The sequence below is a fragment of the Vanellus vanellus genome (assembly GCF_965231255.1).
Source record: "Vanellus vanellus genome assembly, chromosome: 2".
Classification (NCBI taxonomy): Eukaryota; Metazoa; Chordata; class Aves; order Charadriiformes; family Charadriidae; genus Vanellus; species Vanellus vanellus.
In genome coordinates this window covers 127,707,040-127,734,522 of record NC_138906.1, presented here as the reverse complement: position 1 = coordinate 127,734,522, position 27,483 = coordinate 127,707,040, and the positions used below count along the sequence as shown (strand labels likewise).

At 41.4% G+C, this 27,483-nt stretch overlaps 1 protein-coding gene across 1 annotated transcript; it reads right to left on the bottom strand.

Moving 5' to 3' along the window:
- Nucleotides 1-558: 558 nt before the first annotated feature.
- Nucleotides 559-27,140, bottom strand: TGS1 (trimethylguanosine synthase 1). Its single transcript, XM_082479543.1, has 13 exons — nucleotides 27,013-27,140; nucleotides 25,921-25,985; nucleotides 23,895-24,067; nucleotides 21,284-22,136; nucleotides 19,722-19,839; nucleotides 18,680-18,766; nucleotides 17,388-17,559; nucleotides 15,570-15,921; nucleotides 14,484-14,657; nucleotides 13,417-13,560; nucleotides 11,893-12,109; nucleotides 10,758-10,836; nucleotides 559-822 (listed from the first exon to the last, which is right to left on the bottom strand). Exons 1-13 carry the CDS (start codon nucleotides 27,108-27,110, stop codon nucleotides 706-708), a joined length of 2,649 nt encoding a protein of 882 aa, XP_082335669.1. The 5' UTR covers nucleotides 27,111-27,140; the 3' UTR covers nucleotides 559-705.
- Nucleotides 27,141-27,483: the final 343 nt, after the last annotated feature.

Genomic DNA, 27,483 nt, shown 5'->3' with positions numbered 1-27,483 from the left:
GCCTCAAAACAAGGGGGAATGCATACTCCCCTCGTTACTGAGACAAGCCTCCAGTCAGGAGGTTACTTCAAAATATTTTTGTAATGAAGAGAGCTGGCAAGGAGGAAAAATAGAAAATAAACAAAAAACCAGAGGGTAGAACCCTGCCGCCAGCAACAAACGCACCCTGCTCTCTCCCTGTGCTGCAAGAAGCCAGAGTACTCACTCTAAGAGATGTGTGGACCTTCATCCTACAAAGGAAAGCTGGAAAGGCTTAACCTCTGGTGGCGTACCTGACCATCTAGTTCCACCTAACGTTCAGATACTTTAGTTTCTCAAGCACAGACAGTAGTTCTGGACAAACGGCGACTTTCAGGCTATTCTTTTCGACCCCCTGAACGCTCAAAACCCGAGCAAGTACAGGAGTAGCACATGTGAGAGTGGCAAAGAAAGCCTGAACTCCCCTTCAACTGGTTGGACTTGAACCTTACAAGGCCGCATTTTATAAAGATTTTTTTTCTCCTATATTCACAGCTCCTCTATGTTTACAATCTTGTGAAAATTATTATAAAACATTTATTGACAGTAGCAATAAACACAACAAATTTCTGTAAACAGAAATTAAAGCGGAAAATGGCTTTAAGTCATTTTTGACCAGCCAGCTGTAAAAAAGCTTAAGCAAAGCAGCAGTCAGGGAGGTTGGGTTTGGAAGAATCCACAGTGAGTTCAGGCGATGTCATGCCTTATTAGATCACCAAAATAAGCTGTTATCGTCTTCAGTTTGTTATTGAGAAAATTTTGTTCTATTTCAACTTTCCCTCCTGGCCCTGCTAATGAAGCCACCTGAAAAACAAAGAACAAAAGGCAAATCAGTCAATACACAGGAAAAGAGGTGAACCCCCAAACCTTTCATTCACATGAAATATCACATAAAACACATCTTTGCTCTGTTAATGCTGGTGACAATGTTGTTTGGCACCTAATGCCTCTGGTCCTCTTTCCGTGTCTGCTCTTACTCACAGAAGTGGTTTGTGGCTTTCTTGTGACTGAAAAATCCCCCTCACCCCAAGCCATGAAAATAAAGAGGACTTCAGAACTAAAGATAATACTCATTGTTTCACATGCCGTGCTGAGGGGAGAGATGCTAGTCTCCGGTTTGCAGGGAACTTGGCGTTCGAGACACCCAGTTGCAGCAAAAATCAAGCTGTGCTTTAAAGGTGTGAAAATCCCAAGTTTTGGGGGAAGACTAAAACCAAATCCTGGAATTAGGAAGCATAAAGGTTTCACTGAAGGGGGGGGGGGAGGGGGGGGGAAACAACCCAAAACAAAACAACCCCAAAACCCCAAACTGGCAGAGAACCTCACAAAAAAGAGTTACTGTTGCAACAACAACAACATGCTGTTGTGTGCACGGGAGTCTCGGGCAGTGTTGAGGACACGGCTGCAGGCAGCCGAGTAACTGCAGGCAGGGAGAGCCCATCAGGCAGCGCTGGTCCCAGCTCTCGTGTTTACAATCACTGGAGTGAGAATTTCACCGTTCACGCTCTGTTGACTGCTGCACACCTTTAATGCTTCATGATTACAGACCGACAACATTTTGCAGCAGACTTTGCATTTTGAACTAGAGCGCACAATGCTCTCTCCTCTCCTGGTTCCTAATCACAGCACCCAGTACGACCCCTTTGAGGGACGGCAGCCCTACAGGCTACTGATTTCTCACCAGGACAGACTGCACAGCCAGAAGGAAGAGAACACCACCAAAGCTGAGCGTTGCCTGCTTTTCTCCCCACATCGTGGGCCCCGAGGACCTGTCCTGTGGTGGGTGTCCCTGCTCCACAGCCAGTTGTGCTCCCTGCTGCTGTTTTCCCTGCCTGCTGCAGGAAAACTATCCCTATAGCTCCCAGACAAAGCAATCAAGGTCTACAAGCCTGCAGTAGACTTTAACTGATCTTTAAACCAAGAAGTCCGTGACGTTAGCAGCTGAAACTTAAAGTTCAGGTTGCATTATTAACACTTCTGAACTCCTTTGAGACTTGACTCTGTAGCGCAGGTTTATATTTAAACATGCTGAACTTCCTTTATTTTACTGTAAGTAAAAAACCAGCCTACTATCAGAGGAAATAACAGATTAATCTAAATTATACTTTGAACTTTTATTGACTTGCCCAGAAAATTACCACACTTATCTAAACCAGGCGTTTACTTTTCTGTTTTGGTTTTTTTTTTTTTCTCCCTTTTCATTTTTTTGTTTCTGCAGACAAAAACAAAAGCATGAGCAGTTTCTTCATCCTTCAATTTAATGGTAATCAGAAAAAAAGTCTCCACCTTCTCGTCAAGGAGGAACCTGCCACTTAAGTAAAAAAACAGAAGCTGGCTGACTTATAAATAGCACAAGAATCTGAAATTGGCAAGTGATCAGGAATGTTAATTTCCCAATTTATCTTTCCTTACTTGAAATCCTAAAAGCAGTTAACATTGTCAAGCAATATGTATTTTTTCTCTAGGAAGACGCTGTTTGTACTTTTAATTTACTATGAGCAAAAGCTGGAATGTCCCTTCCAAAAAGCTTTAAAGGCTTTGCACTTTATAGCTAATGTTGCTTAAGTATTCCGGAATATTAATTGAATCAGTCAACTTAATATAAGAATATTGAAATTACTGTCTCGAAGTTACGCACTCCTGCTTTCAGGGCATGATTTGTGTCACTAACATATTTAAGTATGACTAATGCATTGATATTTAATGCAAGTGTTTAGTAAATATTTCTCTTAGAAGACCAAGTAAAGAAAATGCTTCATCGGTAACACAGGCAAATGTTCCTCCGCTGAGGGGTGGCATCTACTGAAGGACATCCGAGAAGTTACATATGCTGTGTCTAGTCTCTAAGTGTTAAATCCAGAATAACTAAGGCTAATTTCAAATGACTACTAAGAGTATTTGATAAACCCAACGATGACAAAAATCTAATGAGCACATAGGCGTAAGCTCCACAGGGATGGATCCAGCGCCGCACTCCTCAATCCCACCCGATATTCAGAGGAGCAAAATGCAGATCCTCTGCAAGGATGCTCATTTGTAAATTGCTGAATGTCGCAAATTTAATTACGTAGGAGTTGCCAAGTTTTCCTCAGAAGGGTTCAGTCAACCCTGACAGCTTAACAAGGGAAAGCTGCCACACACCAAGCTCCAGGAAGGTGCCAGCTTGGCAGAAGGATGCTCTCTAAAAGTTGGAAAGGATTGAGGAGCGACGTTTTGAGAAAAACAAAGATGCTCACCTATTTTTAGAAACACCGACATGCATCTCTTTAAGTGAACTACAACGGTGAGTATGGCAAGACTTAGTTTTTTTAAAAAACTGGACAAGTCCAAAATTCATTTATTTTGTGTTTTCCTGTGCAAACACAATGATTCCCTGCTGGCAGTTCTCCTCATCCTAGTTTGTTCTTTAGCCCACACCCATGTATGGGGGGGCAGATACTGCCTCCTTTGCGGCACGTGCCACACACTTCCCTGCACAGAGGCAAAGGATGCAGCTTCAGCTGACGTCTCCCCGCATCCCTCTCACCTGGATGCTCCATCCTTCAGTTCAGTGACTGCAGATGGGAATAGTCCCCAGCTACAGGCAAAGAGCATTCAAAACACATCCAGCTGCTTTGGTCTCAAGTTTAAAAGAGGGGACATCAGAAAAGAAATATGAAAAGGGAAACAAACATGGAAGATCACTTTAGGAGCACAAATTGCTTAAGGTGCAAACTTGTTTTATATTGTTCAGGTTTATTTTTTAATTCAAAGGTTTTCCTGCTGTCCTCGCGGGGTTTGTTTTTTTAATCATACTGAAATTCCTTTAGTAAAATAACTTCCTATCTGTTCCAGCCACCAATTAAGGTTACTGTGGATAAAAAGCTCTATTGCCATGTTTTCCATCCTCCAAAAAACTTTTGTAAGGCATAAGAAATATAAGCTTCTTGGCTTAACAGGCAGTCACACAAGGACACTATGATTCATTTCATTTTATAGAACACTAGCAAAAGGAGGGCACTCCCCACGCCCCAACCAACCTAAAGGCTACGGGGGAAAAAAAAAAATCCCAAGCCACTTTGAGACAAAAAAAAAAAAAAAAAAAAAAAAAAAGGCAGCAGTGGTATTCTTTACATTGAACATAATAAAACAAAATGCTCTCGGGCAGCATTTTTATATCTGCAGGTGAATTATGAATTATGCCACTGCCACGGTGGTGCTGCCACCCTTTGACAGGCAAGAGATATATATATTTCCTCTTTTTTTTTTTTTTTTTTAAACTTGAGGTGGACAAACTACAATTTAGTATTCAAGTGCTACGAGCTTTAGGAATACTGAGGTCCAGAAGCACCACTCTGGCTTGGTGTATGCTGGGGGTATCTTCTGGCTTTATTTTTCATCACGGACAGATAACGAATGTGAGTTTAAAGCAGCCTGCTTAAAAGCTGCTGGTATTAACATGATAGTCACTGCTGAAGGGTACGCAATTACATTCACTTAGAAATGATCAGCCTGCAAAACATATCGACTCTTTTACCTGCCAACTGCTCTAATACACAGGCAAATGAAGTAAATATACAATCAAATTAATCTGAGTTCATCTCTTGGCCTCTCCCTCCCTGCTTTGCTCATTGCTGTATTTACTCCTAAATAAACATGACATTGCTCAGCAGGTCCCATTTGACTAGGTCTTCAGTTTAAAAATCACAGAAAGGGGCCAGTGGTAGTTTTACTAGTCAGCCTCCCACCAAATTTCTTAATTTGCAGAGGTTACCACATATTCTTTTATTAAACTGATCTCTCTGGTATGATTTTCTGTTCTCTGAATTACACCAGATAGAATTAAAATAAATAAAAAAAAAATGAGTTTTCCCCATCTTTACACTCCCTTCATTGACCGGTCATTTGTAACAACTGGACTTTCAAGAACAGAAGAAACACAGCAAACATCTTCCCATCCAAACACTAGACTTGCAGACAGAACGAGGCTTCGGTGTCCAACTCTAGATTCTCTCAAAATGGATGACGCAGATGAAATATTCGGAACAAAAGCAAGAAAAAAAGAAAACTACCTGCATGATGTGTATTGATGTGTATTCTTTGTATGGCTACCAGGGTCAAGAGCACCTTGCTTAACTCTGGGCTCAGGGAATCACTCTACACACTAGACAAGGAACAAAAGGTAATTTGTATCCTCTGACAGTATTTGAAAGGTAAACCAGGTCTGAAGCACCAACATTTAGGACAGCAAAAGCTCCAACAACAGTGAAATTTCACTAAATTAGGCATGGCTATCACAAACAACAAAAAAACAAAACACCCACCTCCAAAAACCAAAACACACCAAACCCAGGAATCTACGCAATTTATAAAGTTTTGTGGCAGTCATCAAATCTTCAAAAAGATGCACACAAAGTTTTCAATACAAAGCCAGGAAGAGGTCTGAAAAGCGACTGGTTAAAAAAAAAAAGTGCATAAAGACTAACGTAAACCTTTCCCTGCTTCTTACCCTGTTTTTAAAAACACAGTGTCTTAAGTGAATAAATGCAGCCTGTAAGATCTTCCTAGTGGGGACTTTGTTACAAACCTATACAACACCAAGCAGACTGCTGGTAGGTCAGCTCGTAATGGATGGAACTATAACTAGCTGGTAACAAATAAATCACTAGCTAGTTTAAGTGGTGAGAGCCTGCCAATTAGCATTCTGATCCCAGTTTATATAGTTCCAGTCAATCAGTAGGAAACACGTGGGAGAATACCATAAATAATACAGCTAAAAGAGCACATGCCCGTGAACACCTTTGCTAGCGCACAGCATTTATCACTTCCCACCGCATCTCCCACACGTCTGAAATGTCACACCATGTCCACCACACAGCTCCTCTCATGCAGCGCATCCTCCCAGTGCCACTGGCCCTTGGATAGACCAACACTTTTCTAACTCAAAAAGCTAGCCCTCAAGTTGAATAATAATCAGGCATTTTCCTCTCAGAATCATCTTCAATTAGCAAAGTCACTCGTATTCTGTTTGAAGAGCAGACCAATATTATTCTAATAGATTTGCTTGCTCTGCTATAAGGGTCATAAAGATTGAAATGTTATCTGAAAATTGGCCTCAATTATCCTGCTGGTTTGATATATTAAGGCACAACAGAAAAATTAAAGCTTGCACTGCTATATGCTAAATATAGCTAAATATAGTTAAATATGCAACATTTCCAGCAGCTAAAAAATCAGAAAGACTTAAAGATAATCCCATGGTAAACATATATCCATAAGATTGTCTTTTTGTTAAAGGAGAGAAATCTGTTTCTGAATTAAACCACCATCTGTAAATTTGTACAATATGACTGTCTTCAAAGAACAGTGAAGAAGTTTAGGATAATCACTAAAGCACGATACAGTATCTGAGCAGTTAACCATCCACAGTCAGGATAAGTAATGAACTCTCGATTCCTCAGTACTCTGTCTCTCAAACTTGACGAGGCTGGTAAGGATGCTGATGTCATCACCTGTCTCACAACATACCAGGTCACCAACATTTTAGGCTCATCTGTTTACTGGGGGGAGCCATCATGCAGCCTGACTCCATTCTGACCACCAGGGAGAGAACAGTAAATACCTCTAAAGCAGCACTCACACGGCTTACCAGAAGAGTCAGGAGCATCACTACGTTAGTATGTGAACACTCAGGAGGGTGTATTTTGGTATCTTATGTAGCTGAGCACGTCTTCTGCAATGAGGTGAAAAGAAGCTATCCCATCATTAGGGAGAAGGTCCTACAGCAACAAATCCCAGGTTCCTCCTCCTTTGCTACGAAGATACAGAAGTATTATCTGGTACAGTAAACAGCCCATGCAAGAGACTGGGCTACTTGGGATGAGTCCTGGTCCCTGAGGTGAGTACACACTTCCCATTCCGCACAATAAAGCGGAGCACAGCTTGCTGAACACTTCAGAGACATTTAACCATTCTGTCTCAACAAGCTTGCTTCTTAAGTCACTCATGGAGGTCTCTGTTACATTTTGATGGAGTATTAAGACCTAAATGTAGGATCACTTGCAGATATCACCTGTTTCCCCCTTGATCTGGTGGAAATGAACCCACCAAGAAAGGGATGGATGTTGGGGAAGGTTCCCTGCTGCCAATCAACAGCACAGAGGGGAGGGAGGAAATTTATTTTCATCTGAATTTTGCCAAGGCATGTATATTCTTGCTCTCTTTTTTTTTTTTTTTTTAATATAAATAACATCAGCTTAAATTAGTACCATTAATTCTTCTCATAGAAGGCAAGAACAGCTTTCAACTACCCAAGTATTTATCAGGTGTTTTCACTTCATTTTGCTGGGGCATAATTTTGATTTAAATATGCAAGCCTATTTGACACAGTGATTTCTAATTCCTTCCTACTTTGTGGGAATTTTAAGTAGGTCAAACTTTTTGTTTTGCTTTTCAAAAACACCACTGGCAGCCAAATACAAGTTCAGCCCCCCAGAACTGAAGCAGTATTAATATACTTCTGACTGGTAGTCTCCCCCCCCTCCCTTTTTTATTTTTTTTAGGGATGTGAAAAAAACTTAAAGAAAAAAAAAAGGGTCAGATGTAAAGATGCTGCAAAGAGATGGGTATTGCAAGGGTGTCACACATGAACTACATAATAGGCATTATAAAAAAAAATTGTTTTATTAATGTATGTGCACACACACATATATATAATAATCCCTGATTATTCCTCAACTAGAAAGAATATTTTGCAAGGTTGATTCGACCTAAGAATGGACCTGTATATATTACAAATTTTGTAACAAGTCCATGGTTGTAAACAAGATTTGATGCAATTAAGGGAAACGTTTCACATTTCTTGTAAGCTCACCAACCATATTCCACTGGTTCGCTGCTCCCTCTCGAGGCAGAAATACAGAAGTTCATTTCTCCTCTTCCACCTAAACTCTGTGACTTTTGTAATGGAGTTCAAGGAACCCCATCTGCCTCTACAAGACTAATTCTACACAGAAAAGGCCATGCCTGCAGACATAATAAGCACTGTTTTTGCAATAAAATCATGTGGAATAAGGTTGGATGTCCTGTCTACCAATAAGGCAATGAACTCCGAGTCCTCCGACACAGCTAGGTCGAGGTCAGCTACCATGTACTTTCACACCAGCAGCAGGATCCCTATTCTATGTTAGCTATCTAACAGTAAAAAGCAGCACGTATTTTCCACCTTACTAATTTACACCACCTTAACTAGAGGTTTTTATTGTAAAGTCGCTTCTAATTGCTGGACATCTATTTCCATTTCTGCCCGAGATCCACTGTCAGACAAGCAAACTTGCGCTGATACACTGCCTTACAGTCAGTTTAAACATCCTCATGGAAGTTCGCAATGGCAATTAAGTCCTCTTTATAAAATCAATTTTAATTGACAAATCACACAAGCACACCTTGATTGTAGTTTCAAGCCAGTCAATGAGACACAAAAGGCAGGGTACTTAAGTTTTAACAACTGCCATCTTACATGTTAAGCATGTTAGGCCACCTATTCTAGGAGCTAAGCCATATCTGAAAGCCTTATATAAGTGTACGAGCATACAGAGTTAACTTTTGAGGACACAGAAGAGGCAAACTTTATATGCCTGAGCAATGTTATCACAAATTAAACTTAGGTTTTTAAGTTTCCACTCAAATCTAAGGCATCGGATAATCCGTTCAGCAAATACTGCCTTATCCAAGTTACTCAGTTGTCAGGTATTAATCTCCTGCAAAAAAAGTGTAAGATTCATCAAGCTTTTATAGGCCCCTAGAGTTTATGGACTACATTCACAAGCCAAGCTACATAACTACACCCTAGCAGTGGTGTCCACAGGCCCTCGTCAAGGCAGTTGTTGCAGCAGAGGCCATCCTATCTGTTCCATGAGAAAAGTAAGATGGATGAGGATTGTGGGCAAAACCATGAGCAAACTGAGAAGACAACCATCTACACAAACCATTAAGGAACTTCAATGATAAATCTGGTTTTCTGGAGATTCACAGCCCAGGAAGCGTAGTGGCAGTAAATTCAGAAACTTTGTTTTTAAAATACAGCCAGAGTGATGGCAACCAAACCCATAACCAGTTTCCTCTGGACTAAAGTATCCACCAAGGTCATGTTTGGGTCTGTCATGTTTGACACACCTCTGTCCACACAGGATTAAGACTACATTTCCTGAAACAGCGGGCTATTCACATTCTCTTTCCCCACTCTCAGATGATCAACCTTTAGGGTTTTTTTCTTATACTCTCTAACTCACAATCTCTACAGAAAGGTATGAGGAGCTGATTGCTTTTCCAGAGAGCAGCCCACAGCCTGGACGACTGAACTGAACCCAGGCCTCCAGTCATGTGCTTTTAATAACTGAGCCATGCCCACAAAGCCATGTTTTTGAGCAACAGCAGTTACTCTTCAGCCATTTGTGCGAAGGCGAACCCATGGAAGTACCTCAAGGAACACAAATCACATCAACAACACCCAGAGCCAACAAGATCAAGATATAAAGGCAGCAAGACACCTAACCTGAACTCTTCTGTAGGCATAGATGCAGGCCTGTGGATAGTACTCTTAGATGCTTTTGTGGGAACATAAGTGAAATGTAGATGCCTTTGCCCATTTACAAATCCAGTAAAAAGTGCTCATAAGCAGAGCAGAAACCTGGTAAGGTCATTCTTCGTCATAGGAATGAAACATTTGATAAAATGCAGCAGTTAGAAGTTGAAACTAGAGAAACTCCGCCTAAAATTAAGGTCCCTGTTCAAAGATTCATAAGTCACTTTGACATTTCACCAGCATGAAATGCAAAATGCAACTGAATCATCACCTGCTGTACAAATGGTGCTGTGCATAGCACAGCCTCATAGTATGCTAATACTCAGGCCATGTGAATTTCAGCCTGTTTCTCAAGCCAGCCGTTTGCCACCAATAATTCTGCAAGCCACTATGTGGCTTGAGACCTTGCCTGCTCTAAGTCAGACACAGCTTTTGGAAAAGCAGGAAATAATCCTGGGAAGTTCTGCAGCGTGTTGCAGGTGAGAACATCTCACTTCTCCCTTCTTTTCAAAAAGCTACAAGACATGATTAACATAGAAAATACACAGAGGAAACTAAACCAGACACTCAGGGGAATTGTTAACAGTCATCTAATTACTTTAAAAAAATTCTAACAAAAATCTCTAATACAAAAAACCACATATCAGTAAAACAAATTGTGTGCTAATCAAGTCAGCGATTTATCTAACTATTTAATCACTGCAATGAAAGCAGCCCATATGGAACCACACATTTGTGTGGACAGCATCAGTACCACCTCTGGTAGCATGACATTTGTCTCTGATCTACGTCCTTCATAAACTGAAAGTCATGAAAGTTTAGGACTCAGCAACTTACCAGAGAGTAAGAGCTGGTTAAAATTTTTTCTTTTATAATGATGTATCTGTCTGGCACTCAAGAAATGTACTGGCTTGGGAACTTCTATAAGAACCTCAATCTGTTGCTTTATGAAGGAACAGTATCAAAATCATGGAAGTAATCTACTATTTTCATTTCTAAATATATCAGAAGTACTGCAAAACCAGAAATCACCTAACATAAGGTTCAAATTGAAAACAAAAACACCTCCCACATTCAGCTGAACAAACCTTAAAAGTTTAAAGTTTGTGCTTATAATACTTTGGTTTTAAGCCAGCTGAACTTTCTGTAATTACCAAGCCCTTATCCAGTAACACACCTGGTCAATGTCAGCATTCCGAGGTAGAAAATACACAATATTGTTGGTGATCTTCTTAGAGAGCCTGAAAATTTCAAATGTAGAAGCCAGTAAAGGAAGAAACAAGAATGGGGAAGGAGAAGTTGCTTTATACTCATTCATTTTGAAAGTATGTCCCAAATTGAGCTATAATGCAACTAAATTATAGTTAGTCTTCTGGGTTTATGAGTTAGAGTTTCTGCATTTGAGAGGAGTATCTATTTCACCACTATTGCCCTAGAAAGTATGAAAAAAAAAAAAACCAACCCCAAACCTAAGCCACCTCACTTTTTAAGAAAACTTAACTGAACTACAAAGAAGTATGAGAAATTTGAATGTAGTTTATAACTAGTACATTGGTTTCATATTTGTTTTTTAATGCATTTCATGGAATCTCTCTTGCACATCCATATAAAGATTTTCTTACTCTTACAAATATGGCTACATTTTAGCCAAAAAGGAAACAACTGAGGGGGGAAACAACCTAGGGGGGAAAAAAACCCCACCACACTTCATGTTTGATGAAACTATTGTGCTAATATCTTCCCAGATGAACAAGTGCTCAACACCAATGTTAGTCAGTTAGTACAGAATTTTATACATTAAAAGCATTAATATTTTGCTTGCACTCTTCTGTGATTTCCCAAATCATAGGAAGATGATTGAGAATAGTTTGAGTAAGATATTCTAAACAAGATATACCTTCTATCAATCAACTAAAAAGTGGAATTGATGACAAAGTCATAGCTCACATAACTATTACGTATATACAAACACCACATGGCTATCTGATTACTTCAGGGTATTTTAATAAAATAATATAAAGGAGTTAAAACTGCTGAATGAATGTTTTAAGTTAAGAAGCTACTACAATTCGCTAGAGGATTTTTTACTTTTAAAAATAAATAAATAAAAAAAATACTTAATTTTAGGTAGTCAAAGTCACATAACGAGAACTAAACAAATGCAGCACATCTGGGACTTCAGCTGCTGGTCACATCATCCCCAGTCAGCCAATTGGATATGCAAAGCCCATGTCAAAAGAGGGAGGAGAAGAAAGAGAAGGCCTCTCATAAATGACTGAAAGTCACAACAATGCGTAACTTTGAAAGGATATCCGTCTGGGCAAATCATGGTTTGGATATCGAAGATTTCGGCAGTGGCGTAGTCAGGGCCCCCCCAGGGTGGGCTGAGGAACACAACATCTGCTTTCAGATCGGCAGCCAGCACCATGAAGTCTCCGCACACAAATTCTATTTGGTCCGCCACACCGTACACCTCAGCATTGTTGCGCGCAAGACTGAGCTTCTCAGGATCAATATCAATAGCAATCACTGCAAGTGAAAGAGAGAGCAAATGCACAGGTTAACGTGAACTGTGAATGCCACCTGACCACCAGAAGGACATTTCAGAAGGAAGGTGTTCTGCAGCCACCAGATACAAGTCACATCTATCATCTACTGTTGTGTGGTGACTACTTCAGTTTTATAGGTCATGGTAGACATGAAGCTATGGCTCCTCAGAGGGGAATGACCTGCACTTGTGTGGCAGAAGCAGAGGTTCCACCAAGAGCAGAACCGCTGTATTCACAAACCAGCAAGAGAAGCCACACAACCAAGGCTGGGAAGGCTCAGCTGCTGTAGCAAAGCTGGGAAGCTTTAGCTTTTGGCAGTCGTACATCTACTACCATGACGATCCTCCATCTCAGCTCCAGTAGTGGACAGGTAAGGCTGTCCGCCTAAGAGAGGAAATCCTCCTCAGTTCAAACTTGGCAGAAGCCTGACAGCTTAAAGGATGTCAATTAGAAACTTACTCTTCTCCTTTGTGATGGATAAGCATTTATCTGTGGCTGATCATATTGTACTGAAAATTGAGCTTAAAAAAACCTACCCAACAACACAGCACAAGAGAGATGATACAAGGGCAGTACATAATCATAGAAATAAAAATTTAGCCAGGAAATACAAAAAGTTAAGTGAAATTTAAAAAAAATATTTACAGAATGGATCATAGCCTACCAAATTTAATGCAGCAGAAGCTACCATTGTCTTGCTCAGAAATTACTCAGAAGTGTTAGATGAGTAGAAGACTATCAGGTAGTCAATGTATTTTTACAGAAAGCACTCTCAATGTTTCACTGCAATTTCATTAGCTGGCAACAGGAACTTAGACTAATATTACGTTATCATCACTTTTCTGTATTTGATTCTGCTGTACCTGCAGGTGATCCCATTCAAGTGTTTTAAGTACTATTCACATGTAAACTGCTTTTGAGTACACAGACTTGGCGTAACAAGTGGGAAAAGCAGCAGCTTTTTGGCATCTCTGCAGGTCAGCACTGCAAACAAAACTCAACCTTTACCAGCAGTCTTCAGAGCTAGACAGACTAGTTATTATACCACGTAAAAATAACTTTGACTAGTACAACACAAATCCAACTATGACTTAAAATCAAAAAGTAGTTTTATAGGTCCTTTTTGAAATCAAAAAGCTCATATTGTGAGTCTGATGAAGCAAAAAAGCTTCTGTCGCTTCAGAAGCACTGAAAAAAATAAGTATCAGCAAACAAAGCGCATACCCAAACTTTAAGGGTAAAAGGTTTAAGAAACAAAATAATGCGCTATATACAACACCTGCTTACCTCTTTTTGATGTCAATGCAAACTGAATAGCATTTCCTCCAACCCCACAGAACGCATCCACTATGATATCGCAGTTGAATGACTGGCTGACGCGGACAGCAATATGCTCAGCTATTTTCTCAGGAGTAACAGAAAACCATCCCTCTGCAAAGGAAAGAGAAGTGTATTTTCGCCTCCTATTTCAAGGTCACCTAAAATAAAAACAGCCAACCAACACCCCCCCTACCCAACTGAAGGTTTAGCATTAATCCCAACAATTTTGGCTTAGCGCATTCAACCACGAAATCTAGGCTTTGAAGATGATAAACTCTGGTCAGTCCAGTGACTTGCTAAGCAAACAAAGTCTCACTGAAGCAAACAGATATGCCTGAATTTCAGTAAATGTTTTGTTGAACTTGGTGCTGAGGATTCTGGCTTATCAAGGACAAGCCCACTGAGACAGGTATGAAAAACTTTATACATCACAATTACACTCAGTAACAAATAAAACCAGAAATATATTCTTTCTTATCTGATGTTGTTTTCTTTATAGCAATGTCTGGTCTGCAAAATAATCTACATGTTTATGTGGGAGAGCATTAGAAGTGAAAGGCTTACAAAACTAACAAAGCCAAGATACAAAAAAGCAGTAATCCTCATTCCTCCTTTACTTATAAATTTATGATTTGGAAGTGGATTCCACATAAACAAAGAAAAAAAGTAACTTTGAAAGTGACTGCTGAAAGTAAGAATAAAACGAAACAAAACTAGATCCACCAGCATATTTGGAAGTTTCACAGAATTATTTTATAAGGTATAGAAATATGTCATCGAGTTTCTGAAAAAGTCCTGACTGCGCATAATTTGGGTACAGTATGATCTTCAGCAATCATCAGGACTAACACAAACAGGGGTGTCCCATGCTAGAAGCTCTACTGAAGTCCAAGACTTCTGTTCACCTGCCATGGAATTTATCCAGAGGTGCAAACACACTCTCAGTAATGCTCCTCTTATGAGACAATCAGTAATAAATTCCAAGAAGGGCCACAGGTTTGGATACATCTTGTACCACCAAGGACTAAACACACCTCTGTCTAGTTTAATTCCCTCGTCAAACCGAGAGAAGAGTCGGTAGCGTTGTGCCCAGTACTTGACCAGCTCTGGATCAGCAGCAATCTCAGCAGGTATAGCTCCCAGTGCAATTTTATTCCTTCTCCTCCTTTTTTTCTCCTTCTTCTTTGTGGTAATATTTTCATCTACAGCTGGAAGACACTGCAAAAGTTAACAATCACTGTTCTTGTAGGCTAGGAATGTAATTGGTAGGTTGGTGAGAGTTAAGATGTAAGATGCTCATGTTTAACAACACTGCTAAACGTCCTTTAGGAACATTTGCCAGACTATGCAGATTAGTTGTTTAAATTAAAAATAGAGCATCCTATATTTAATGGGAATAGTGTTACCTGACAAGTAACAGTCACAGTCCTAAAAATCGTAACACTTCACCCATTATTTAAGAGCCTTAACAGGCTAGCCATTATCTTCAACTGATGGCAATAAACTCTACATAGTGAACAAGCAAGTGGATCAGAGACCAATTTAATGCCCTTATATAAATAAGGAATAAGAACCAATCTAGACTACAGTTTTACAGTAGAAATCTAACATAACTGAATTACTGCAGGAAGGATTAAACTATATGTGGAAACCTGAATAATCCTGTTTTCCTTTGTTCACTGTTAAAATAGAAAAGCTCATGATATAATTCCTTCCCCCCCCCCCCCCGAAAATAATTTTAACAACATGTGCTCCCCAAAGCTCAGCAATGTGCATCTGAGAACCCAAAACCTGATGGTCTGTGTACCTACCTGAAGTTAATTACCCTCATCCTTACCGGGGAAAAAGGGTGTGAATTGGAGACCTGTTAGATCACATCTAGGATTAACAATGACTGTTTAAAGAAATACTGCCAATGTTAAAGACAAAATCTGGGATTGTGGAACTCCAGGAATAAGCTACTTCCACTAGCACAGCTCTCAGTCAGCCTCATCACCCCTAGGACCTAACGAGTCTCTCTGAATAAACAGAATAAATAAATACCACACAACGCTGTAATTTGGGAAGGCAGTATTAAGTCTACTGCCAACTCATTTCCAGTTTGCGGGAAACTGATGTACCTTGGCTGACGTCCTCTGTCTCTGCCCGGAGATAATCGGGAATATCCAGAGAGACTAGCTGCCGCTCACAACCACGCTCCTGCTTCCCCGCACCCTGGCCATTGGAGCCGCTCACTGCCACATCCTGCACTTCCTCCTCAAGGTTACTCCCTCCAGGTTCTGTGAAGGCTGTGCTGGAAGACGGTGGCTCTTGGTTTTCAGCATTCAGTGTTGCAGTCTGTGCAGCAGTAACACCTTCCTGATCCTCCAAGTCGCTGCTCTCAGGTGATGCCTCCGCTTTACCCTGAAGGGAGGCTGGCTGAGATGTGGCTTCCTCCCCAGGCTTATTAACCCGCTTTAGGAACTCCTCCACCTGCGATTGTCAAATATCATGGATGATTAGACTGTTAACCAGCTTACTTTTGAACTGTAAGGCTAGTTTAAAAGCATCAGAGTTCAAAGGCACCATGACACTCTCAACCATGTGTATTTTGAAAAAAGTAAGATATCCACAGTCAAAAAATTCAGAAAAATACACAAGTCCTTAACTCTGCTCCCTTTTTACAACATTTTAAAAACAAGCTTTCTTTGGGAACTAGATATCAACTACCTGCAAAAAAGAAATCACATAAAATCAACTGTAAATACCATAAATGATTCTCAAGTAATATCTGAAACATAAATAGTCAAACCAACCAAAGCTATTACTTTTTAATTAACTCCCTTGTCTTTGATCCACATTCAAAGAAGCGATCGTAGAGAGAATTCTGTCTTCCAGGTTTAGATAAACAGGTAAAATTAACTTCACACACTAGTTGCATCAGCTCCAAAATGTACAAAACAGTGCACATGCCAAAGACTTCTGCTGCACAGTAGAAAACTCAACATTACATCCTAACCAACTTTCAGATGCTAGTCCAAACGCTTCAAAGGCACACACAGATGCTCACCTTTACGTTACAATTGCTCTGAGTGGCACTAGGTCTGGGGAAGTTCTTTAACAGAAAGTCTGAGGAAATTTATATTTTTTTTTGCTTCACGTAATTAAAGTTGCCCTCGAACTACACTGGCCTCAGGTGCAAGATGATCGAGGCTTTGATCAAAAGTTATAGCAATGGGGCTGGAGTTCAATAAAACATGTGCTGTCACCACCAGAAAACACTGTTTTGTGCTTGGGTGTGCAAAGGAGGAGAAGGCCAAGCATCCCTGAAGGCAGAAAAGTAACATCGAAAATCCGAGGTAACAGATTTTAAAGAGACTCAACTAAGAAAAACCTACAGTGAACAAGTTTTTCTACTCCTTACTAATTTCTGAGCTAAAAAAATAAAAAGCATGAAGTTATAGGTGAAAATAAATGCAAGTAGAGGAGTAAGCAAAAATGTTGATACACATTACTAAGAACATGGAGTTACATGAAATCCACTGAACCCATAGAAACATTTTTCTCTCACTGCTGACGTGGCAGCACTGACAAATGCCCTCACATGCATTTTAAAATCAGAGATGCTTTTAGTAACTACAGAAACCTACACACCCCTCTCAAGGAACAATGTACCCAGATGTTAGAAATGACTTTCACAGAACTTGACCATTAAGCTCACATTCCTCTTGACAGACTGGCAAGAGTCCACCAATACCTTTCCATATCCACCCTAAACTAACCACTTTTCATCTAAGCAAGGAAATTAAAAAAAAGAAAAAAGAAAGAGCAGTGGACTGACATTTAGAAAAGGCCACCTACTCTGGGCAATTTATATTTTTTTTCACTTTTGTAATTCAACAACAGGTAAGGGAGCAGGTAAATCTATGAATCACAGTAACACTAACAATTAAATCTACCTTCTTCAAAGTTTTATTTTTTTTGCAAGACGTTTCAGATTCCTCTGTAAAGAAGATGTGTGTGTTTTTGCTCTTCCTTGGTTTACGCATATCCAAGAATTTGGACCTGAGTTTTGCTTTTCTCTCCAAGTACTGCACGCTTCGGTGGGTGAAATCTGGAATTCCACCATACCTGAAATTTAAAAAGAAAAAAAAAAAAAAAAAAAAAAAAAAAAGGACTTGGCTAATTTCCAATCTGGAAGCTTTACCACAAATGTTGATATCTACAGGTCTACAGAAAATTATTTAGACTAAATTATTTCTTTATGAGACATTTGCTCCACTTTTAAACTATATGTCACTGAATGTAGCTGCAAAACAATTTACCTTCATGAAAACTTTTAAATATTTTTACTTGAAAGTGTTTACCCAAATTGGTTTTAGATTTTTAAATTTTTTTTTTTTTACTTAATAGGTGGATAACTTGAGGTGGAAACAATTTCCCAGACCAGCCTGAAGAATAGGAAATGAAAAAATATCTTAAAACAGTAGAATAAAACGTCTTTTCGGTGGCTCACAAGAACCTCCCAAAACAGCTACTTTTGTCTCCTAGCAAATGCAATTAAAAAAAAAAAAAGGAAATACAGACAATTCACTCAATTTTTATAAAGTAGAAAGAACAGAGATTGTCAACTACAAGTACAAAACATACTCGTCTTTGAAACATATATATACACATGTACTAAACAACTTGCATCCTGCAGAAATGCTAGGGCTAAGCTACAGTCCACCAGTGCCCTATGATGTTACTTCTACAGCACTGACCCACCATACCTTTAGATTGTACCACCAAAAATGAAATTTCACTGGTCAACACCCTGGCAACTCTTTATAAGTATAGCAACATTTTATTAGTATGAAGCAACCTCATTCTAATATGAAACAGCTATAAATTATGAGCTAAGCTCACAGGACTCCAAACTTAGAGGAGCATTCATTGTCAGAGCCTTTAAGCTCTAATTTAAGTAGCTGACCAGCCATTTAACACTTACACAACTGCAAGTATGTTACAAATTACACTTCTGCCTCAAAGCACTTTTTCTGTTCTTTAATTAGTATCTGTAACTTTGCATCTCTCTCTCTAGCCAAAGGATGACAGTTTTATTAAGAGCAGAGACTAACTCTGGGAATCATCTTCAAAAGTTTAACAAAATGGGAGTGGAGATGAATGGTCTATTTGAATAATAACAAGAGAGCTGACTTATGAACACTCCCCCCCCCCCCCCCCCCCCAAGTTCCTCATAAGCAATTACTTTTGTCCTGTGCCACACTTGAAGCCCAAAACAGAGCAGGTTTCCTCAGGATCTTCCACTGGGTTTTCATCCACGTCCAGTTCATGGCTAGGAAAACACACAGATGACAAAATTACTTACTGTAAAAAACACTCAGATTTTTTACAGATATAACACAAACTCAGGTATTGAAAACATTTAAATGTGGGCTTCAGTAAGTTCTTCCACCCACTGCTAAAACCAAGCAAGGCAGATAACATCAGCCTATTCATATGCATGAGCACATACTCTTTTCTTTTTTACCCAATTCTAGGGACGTATGTCCTTCTATTGGGGTTATAATATTCCAACTATTCCAAATGACCTCTTAAAATATTTACTATTAAGACTTACATGGTCTTAATAGTAAATGACGAAGATGGTATTTGTTCACCCTATTTCCAAATTACCTTCATCATCTATTATGTTATCTATATTATTATCTATTATTAATGCTACGGCAACAGCAAAATATTAGAACAAACCCAAAGCTACACGATCAGCAGATAGTAATTCCATCCATCCCTTCACCTTTGAGTTTGGAAATTTATTAGAGAGGAAGAACCATCTCATCATCTTTAAGGCTATAAATTTTTAGAGGAGAAAGAAAGAGACTGACAAGGCAGAGATTAGCTATTTTATGATTGCCATAGGACTGAGCACTTTACTGGCAGTGTATTATTCAATTAAATGACACAAGTTATTTACTATCATTCTTGTATCATCTACACTAATTAGACCTAGATAAGCGAGTTGTCCTACCCAGTTTAACAATCTTGTATACCTCAGTCACACAAGAATAGTAGTGTCACCTTGCACAGTCATTGAGACCGTACATTGTTTTCATAAAGCAATGGAAAAGAAGAAATATCCATCGCCTGTTGCCAGGCAAAGTGGCAAGCAGTGATGGAAGACTATGTGGTTTTGTACTGAAGTTTTAACTCACAACCTCAATCAAACAAATAGTTACTATAAATCAGGAGGCTTCTGGAGAAAAAAAGCTCATCTAAATTTCATGACTTGCCTTCTCTTGACTTTGGCATGTCTGTATTCAGGAGGCTCTTCATCCTCATCTTCATCTTGGTCATGAAGAAGCAATTGTTCTTTGTCATTTGAATTCGAGCTACATGACCCCTGTGAACCTGAAAAAAAATACATGAGATCATATTTTCATTCTGCATAAATAAATTTCTGTGCCCAAAGTATGCCAGCAGCTACAGTTAGGTTGTCGGACATACCTGAATCTGACAAATAAGGTGCAAGTGCCAAACACACAGAGCTTTACCTGTCTTTCTTTGAGGGACAACATACCAATATGAGCTTCCAGTATGAGCTACGTGGTAGTCAATAACCTTAAGCAGGACCAACTTCAAATGATCTCAGCTCTCCACGAAAAACAAAATGCCTACAAAGTACAAACTCAAAACAGTTTCTTCCTTGTGCATAAATTTTGTTTCTATTTCACTAGCTATGCAAAGATACTCACATACATTTAATAAGAGAGGATTCCAACACTCCTCATTTCGCGTTGGAAAGATTTTCCTTTCACCTCTACCAGTTCAACTATGCTATAGGGTCAAGATGGGACCACACCTGCTTCTTCCCTCCTTAGAAAGTCACTAGCAGCGGACTCAGAGGTTTCCCACCAAACTGAAGCCCCAAGCTGCTGACGCTTAACTCACGTGCTTTGTCCCTCCTTTTCAGCAGGAGAAACCATACAACAGTCAGCAAAGACGTCACACTGCTGCTTGCAGTGAATGCTGGCAGGAAGAACTGGCAGGCAACCAAGATGGCGCTCTCCTTTCTCTGTACAATGAACTAGCTGGCAAAAACGTCTCCAGCCCAGTCTTGTACCTCCCTCACAGAAGCTCTGCCAGTACTATAAGGCACAGCCACTGGCTTTCACCATACCACTACATTACCTGGCACTTTAACTTGTTAGCACTAGCTGTTGAACGTACGAATTTGGGGTTGTAAAGATGACTACAGCTCAGTGACTAATTAATAACTTAATGCTGGAAAGGACCTCTGGAAGACATCTGGTCCACAGTAACACAGTGCAACAAAACAAGAATTTATTTTCAAGTATGGCATTTTTAGACAGAAGGCAAAATAAAACCCACTAACCCCAGAAATACAGAACTATTTTTTTTCCCCTCAAAAAGCTGTTCTTAAAATTTGTCAGATTCATGAGAACATCAACCTGAGTTTTCATTCATTTTAGACAATCAATGAGAAAAGACACATCAGCTGAATGACACAGCTGCAATACCAATAGTAAGGTAAATAAACAAATAAGCACTAACAGTGCTTTCTCACCACCTTCTGTAGTACGTTTGAAGATTTATGAAGTATATGTTCTACTAAAATCACTTCTGGCTGAAGAACACATTCAACATATAGGTTAGAGAGAAGAGAAACTGTCCAGACAAGCAGAAGGAAGAAAAAGGAATCAAGTATGCAATCACTCCACGAAATACTTGATCAACCTTTTAAAAATGGCATAATACAGACATACCCTTGTTTCTTATATGTAACCACCTAGAGAAATTCTGGTAGAATCAATTTTAGCTGATTTTTTATTACCTGACTGGTTAATACTTTTATTTTCACAAGATGCACTCCTTTTCCTGTTTCCTCCATCACAGGGCTCCTTCTGGCTTTCACTGTCAGATGAACTATGCTCTTGAGCAGCTTGGTAGGCTACTGTTAGAGCTGCACTGCTCTGCTCCACTTCCTCCAAATTCAGATTTAAATTACAAATCCCAGAGATTATTTCACTGTGGGGCTCAGCACCTGGAGGGAGTGTTTCCTCACTTCTGGTGACAGAGGGAGACAGCTCCAAGCTCAGCACTTCACCGCATTCAGCCCCTGGGCTAACCAAGTCCATTTTTCCCGAAAAACCTGTCCCCTGGGTAACCCCATTATCTGTCACGTTGTCACCATGTGAGCTCTCAGTAGTCCATCCTTGACTTGTCCAGTACTGAAACTGCTCCCAGTAATACCAGTACAGTTCGCTATAATGCTGCTCCCACTCTTCCTTGGTGTCTGGACTATTCCAAGGCTCAGAAGCTGTGGTGGCCTCAGACGATGAGACCTCTTGATGCTTCTCGAGCCAACTTTGCCAAAGAAGGCCCTCTCCGTACTCACTCCAGTACTTCTCCCATTTTTCTTTAAGTTCGCTGGGTAAAGCCTCATTTGCAAGACTTTCTGAACTTTCACAGTTCCCTTCACATACAGCCTGGGGTTTGCTGCTCTTCTCATATTGCTCTGTAGCTATGTCCAGCTCACCAGAAATGGGTTGGATATGACCACCACAAACTCGATCCTGGCATTCCTGCCCCATTTTATCCTCATGTTTTTGTTGCAAGTCTTTTTGCTTCTTCTTTTTCTTTTTCATAATCTTCATGTTACTTCTCTTTCTATAACTTTCTGTTGCCTAAAATATAATGGAAAAACATACTTAGAATCCACAACATATACGCAGTCTTGTCCTCTCTCCAAGCACATTTCTATTTCCGTTATAACCCCCCCTCTCACTGTAACTCTGCTGTTAGCTTGCTCCCCACAAAAGGTTGTAGGGTTTATGGGTCTGATAGGGCCCTGCTGCATAACCTTGGCTGACATTTCTGAGGAAGTTGTGAGAAAGTCTACAGAAAGACACATACACAAAAAGGCAGAATTACAGATGGAAGTGGGGCTGCTGAGAGGGAAGTCATTAGCAGCTCAAGAATTCAGAAGGAAAGACATCAACATGAAACACCGTAAAATCCTAAAGGGAGACTGATCAGGAATTGAGGGGTCACTGGGCTAAGCTCAACAGTAAAACAGTATCTCAGTATCATCAAGGGCCTGTTTCAGGTGGCCATGGAGGCTGACCCTTACTGTTGCCTGGTATCTACCCGGCAAACACTGTTAAGATGTCTTATTAGGGTAATGAACATATAATGCTCAGCCTAATAGACTGTTAAATCCGTGCCATCTTTGGATGCTTTAAACAAAAAGGCATCGCTTTATACTTGTAAACTCCGTAAATATTGCAGCCAAATCTCTGTGTACCTGAAGAGGTACAAACTCAGACTACTACAGTTGTCTAGTGGCGCAGAAGACAGAAACCTGTTACCGAAAGGAAACACTAAGGTAACTTGTTGGTTTCATCAAATACAACTCCACTTGTTTCAGTGGGGCTTCCTGTGCTTACAGATATATACAAGATAAAAACATCTACGAAAAACACATTGTTCAAGTCTGATAATTTTTTCATAAACTGCCAAACTAAGTTTGGCAGGTAAAAAGGCGGCGGTGATGGGGACTACAACACACATGGGCAAAAGACTGCAAATGTACAGGTATCACTCCAAATGTCCCATCAGCTGCAATCCATAGTTCCATTGCATTGACAAATGCATAAGGTGGACTATAAAGAAGTAAAAACATGCATTATTTTCTTGTTGAACTTATTTGCAGTATTGTTAGCAACACAAATCATGCATGTACCTTATCCTTGAAGTTGGATGCCTGTAAGGTCTATTTATATGCCATCAATTAAAATCATGTACAACTTTCTCCTATTTATTTACAAATTAATCAGGTCGGAACCACAGAGTGCTCTGCACAAAAGTACTCTTTCACTGCCAGGGCGGTCTGTATGCTACAAAGTGGACAGTGCGGATATCCCACTGTCTTTTTCTCATCTGTGCACAGCTTCAGTCTTCACCTAAAGTCCAACCACTCTCTACGGGAAGTCCATATCCAAGCCTCACTCCTGCCCTTTGGAACAGCCCGTCTCTAGCAGCTGCAAGGGGGATTTAAGGAACTAGCTTTTTATATTAGTATCTAAAGCCAAATGGTTAAAGCAGACAGTATGAATACAGGTGCTCAGTTTGGAGTGTACTAGTTGTTCTGAAGCAGAGCATCAACATTACCATGGCTGTTTTAAACTAGCTCTCTCTAGTAATAAGAGCAATATAGATATGGAAGGAAAAAGCACAGCCTGGCCCCGTTTAGTCAAATTGGCAGGTGGATTTTACAAACTGCACAGAGCACAGTGTTGTTACAAGTACATGAGGCAAGCAGCTTAAAGCCAGCTCAGACGCATTTCCATGAACGGCAGTCTTAAAAACAGCTAAGGAGCAGACATGCACCTAGGTCTGGAAACACAAGGTAAACAGAAGAAATAAAGCAAATAAAGATTTACCACAAAGTCCCTGTGGGCTGACTGCCCACCAAACTGAAGAGGCAATCCCATACTCTTCATAAGCTCGGCCTCCGAGTCTAGTTCAACTTCTTCCAGGTCAAGAGCATGATTAATATCCACCTTTAATGTTGCATTGGGACAATGGTTCTCCTCCTCGGATGCTTGTTCCTCCCCTATGAACAAATTATATTAAGTGAATATAAGCTGGTTCTGATACCACAATACAACAGCATGGCCTACAAAAATTCAGAACTGCTTCTTAAACTTCCTCTCCCATTCAAAATTTTCATCATAAGCATCTTATTTGCTGTATAACTATCAGTAGGAATCAAAATCTAACTTTGACAGCCAAAACATTGCACTGGGTCTGGCTGGGATGGAGTTAACTTCCCTCATAGCAGCCCGAGTAGCGCTGTGTTTGGATCTGTGGCTAAAACAATGTAGATAACACAGGGAGGTTTTGACTATCGCTGGGCAGTGCTTGCACAGCATCATAACTTTCTCTTTTCTCCAGCGAGTAGGCTGGGGTGGGCAAGAGACTGGGAGGGGACACAGCTGGGACTGCTAACCCAAACTGTCTGAAGGGGTAGTCAAAACCATATAATGTGATGCTTAGCAATAAAAACTGGGGTAGAGGGCGTGGGTGCTTGGGGTCAACCCACCACAGTCAGTCAACTCAATAACTTGCAGAGCAAGCTACAGTAACGCCCAGCAAACAACAGAAAAATTAGTATTAGGAAAAGAAAATGCTTTACAGCAGTTCTTTTGGCATGTATCCGAGCAAGCTGAAAATACAAGAAACTGATGGCTTTGTTTCAAATCTTTCAAAGAAACACACTAAGAAAGATAATATGATTTTACAAAAATGTAATGTGTGAACTAGAGAATATAATTATCTCAGGAATAACTGATCAACTATCGAAACACTGCTTGCACATCTACCAGATTTTTAAGTAACATCATATGTATATAAAATGACAGGTGCCACTCACAAAGTAGGAACTGTATATTGATAAAACTTATGAAATACAAAAGCTCTTGACACAGTTGATAAAACTGAAAAATTTAAGATTTTTTTTGGTCAGGGTATATTTACTGCAAAATTATCACACAGTGCAAGACTCTTCTGTTTTTAACCGATTACTCTCACCACAGTTCAGTCATACATGCACAAAACCATAGTTTACATTCTCCTTCACTCCACTCACATTGCTTCCATCTAAGCTGTGCTATTCATTCTCAGCTTCTACGGACATTCCTTTCTGTTCATAATCCTTCCTTTCAAATCAAGCTATTATTTGATGCTGCGGCTAGCAAGACAGCAATGTAAAAATCAGAGAGCAAAGCAATTATATTCAGATAGGCATGTGTGGGGAACTCAGGAGGATGGAGCGAGGGACTGGTGTTGAAACTGGCAGAGCATGCACCATGATTACTCCTAAAATACAAGCAAGCAGGGAGAGACTTAATGCCTCTAGTCCTCCGCATATGATTCCTTGTGTACATGCAAATCATAATTTCCCCCATCAGGGCTATTGCTTCTTCTCTACTTCTGGCCCAGCAGATTAATCAGCACCAGCTAATGCCCTAGGCCGGGGTAGAGGCAGCAGGACAGTATTACTCCCAAGCAAACATCTAGGATTTGCAGACCCTCCATTATATAATTAATTTTGAGCTAGGGAAGTTGAAATTATGATTTGAAAGCAGGTCAGGCACTTATGAGCAAACCTGCTCTGTGCACCAGGTAGAGATCGTGTGAGCTTAGCTGCTAAGTCTGTGCAAACAGGAATAAGCATCGCACCTGGTTTGACACAAACTTCCACATCAAGATTACAGGAACTTGAAAGTTATGCAAGTGCTAAGTTATTATCCACATTGATCCCCATAACAAAAGTACTGAAAAACAAGCCAGAAATAAGAACAAAACTACAGGTTAGCAGTTATACAGTCCTACCGTACCTTAAATAACCACACATAATTCCCTTTAACAGCACATCACATTGCACAGTACATTTTATTACCTTACCTGTACTGTCATTATCATCTTTGACATAAAATCCTTTTAATCCCAGTTTATATAATTTTCGATCTCTGTAAAAATGAAGAGTGACATTGACGCAGAAGATCATCATTAAAACGATTTTTTTTTTTTTTTTTTTTTTACAGTAAAAATAATCATTCGGTGGAACAACCTCCCAGGGGGATGCGGCAGAGCCTCCCATCGCTGGAGGTTTCCCGATGCGATGGGACAGGGTGCTAGATAACCTCATCTAAGCTCCCTTTCCCACCAAACGCAGGCCCTCGTGACCTTTCGGGTCCCTTCCCCCCCGTGCTGCTCTGTGATTTTAAACACGCGAAGCGAAGAAAAATAAGGAAAAGGCGGCACTTTAAAGCCTAGCGTGAACAGTCTACACGAGGGGTCTTGAGAAAACGCTGCCGCTCCACAGAATACCCGGGAATTAAATTTCGGGCCCACAAAACATTCCGCTTAAGCGGCGGGAATTTAGTGTCCTCAGCCCCAAAACCGCAAATATTTCGGCCACCACCCAACGCTGCGGGCACCTCAGCTCCGCAAGCGCCTCAGCTGCGTTTACCACCAACAGCTCATCTCCCAAACCACCCGCCTGCCACAGACAGCCCCTCAGCAGCATCCCTCTCCCCCCGCACCCCGACAGACTCGCTCCTCCTCAGCCCCGGGGAGCCTCCAGCTTCCCCCGCGCCCGTCCGGGGAAGGAAGGAAGGAGGGGACGGCGGCAGAGCCCCGGCCCCGCACAGCCCCTGACCCCGCCAGGAAGAGCGCGGCCCGTCCTCCCCGGGAGGCGAGCGGGCCCCGACCGGCGGAACCGCGGCTGCCCGCCGGGCCGGGCCGGGCCCGCTCCTACAAGGCGCCCCACTCCCTCCCGCAGCCAGTATCGCTTGGTCAACACAACCTATAGGAATCCTTTTGCGCACCTTCCCCCTGCTTGCAGCCGCCACGGCCGCGGCAGCAGGGCCCTTCCCCGCGCCCCCCGCCCCGCGGAAACCTCCCCCCGGCCACTGGGGACGCGGACACGCGGGGCCGGCCGGCCCGCCCCCCTCCCGCCCGGGTGGCGGCGGCGGCGGCGAGGCCGCTACTCACTCGACGAAGGCGCGGGAGCAGAGGCAGAGGATGCCGCGGGCCGCCCCCGCCCGCAGCAGCAGCTCGGCCACCAGCCGCCCCCACGGGTCCTGCACCATGCCTGCGGGAAAACACACGCCGCTGCCTGGACCCACCGCCGCTGCCTTCCGCCGGAACTGCCCCTGGGCGCCGGGCCCGCCCCGGCCCCCCCCCAGGCTGCGGCCGAGGGGGCGGGCCGAGCCGAGCGGAGCCGAAGGGAGCCGAACGAAGCCGAGCCGAGCCGCCTGCTGAGGGGTGGGGAGGGGTGCGCCCTCCGCTGAAGGAGCGTCCGCTGCACCCGAATTGAGGGTTCAGCTGTTAGCACCCCGCTTTGTTTGACCCCCGTCAGGCGGCTGCAGAGTAGCCGGGCTTGTGGGAGCTGCAGCTGGGGGTGCCTGTGCCAGAGCAGCCGTGGTTCCGGCACTTCGTGTGCTTCCAGTGGCTCCCTGCGAG

What these genes read in the sequence shown, in the direction of transcription:
- TGS1 (XM_082479543.1), bottom strand. Translation starts at nt 27,110, where the DNA reads ATGGTGCAGGACCCGTGGGGGCGGCTGGTGGCCGAGCTGCTGCTGCGG. An exon ending in CATGCCAAAGTCAAGAGAAG is followed by an intron (nt 18,767 to 19,721) that starts GCAAGTCATGAA and finishes GTGTTTTCCTAG; the next exon opens with CCATGAACTGGACGTGGATG. An exon ending in ACCATGATTTGCCCAGACGG is followed by an intron (nt 10,837 to 11,892) that starts ATATCCTTTCAA and finishes ACTGGCTTCTAC; the next exon opens with ATTTGAAATTTTCAGGCTCT.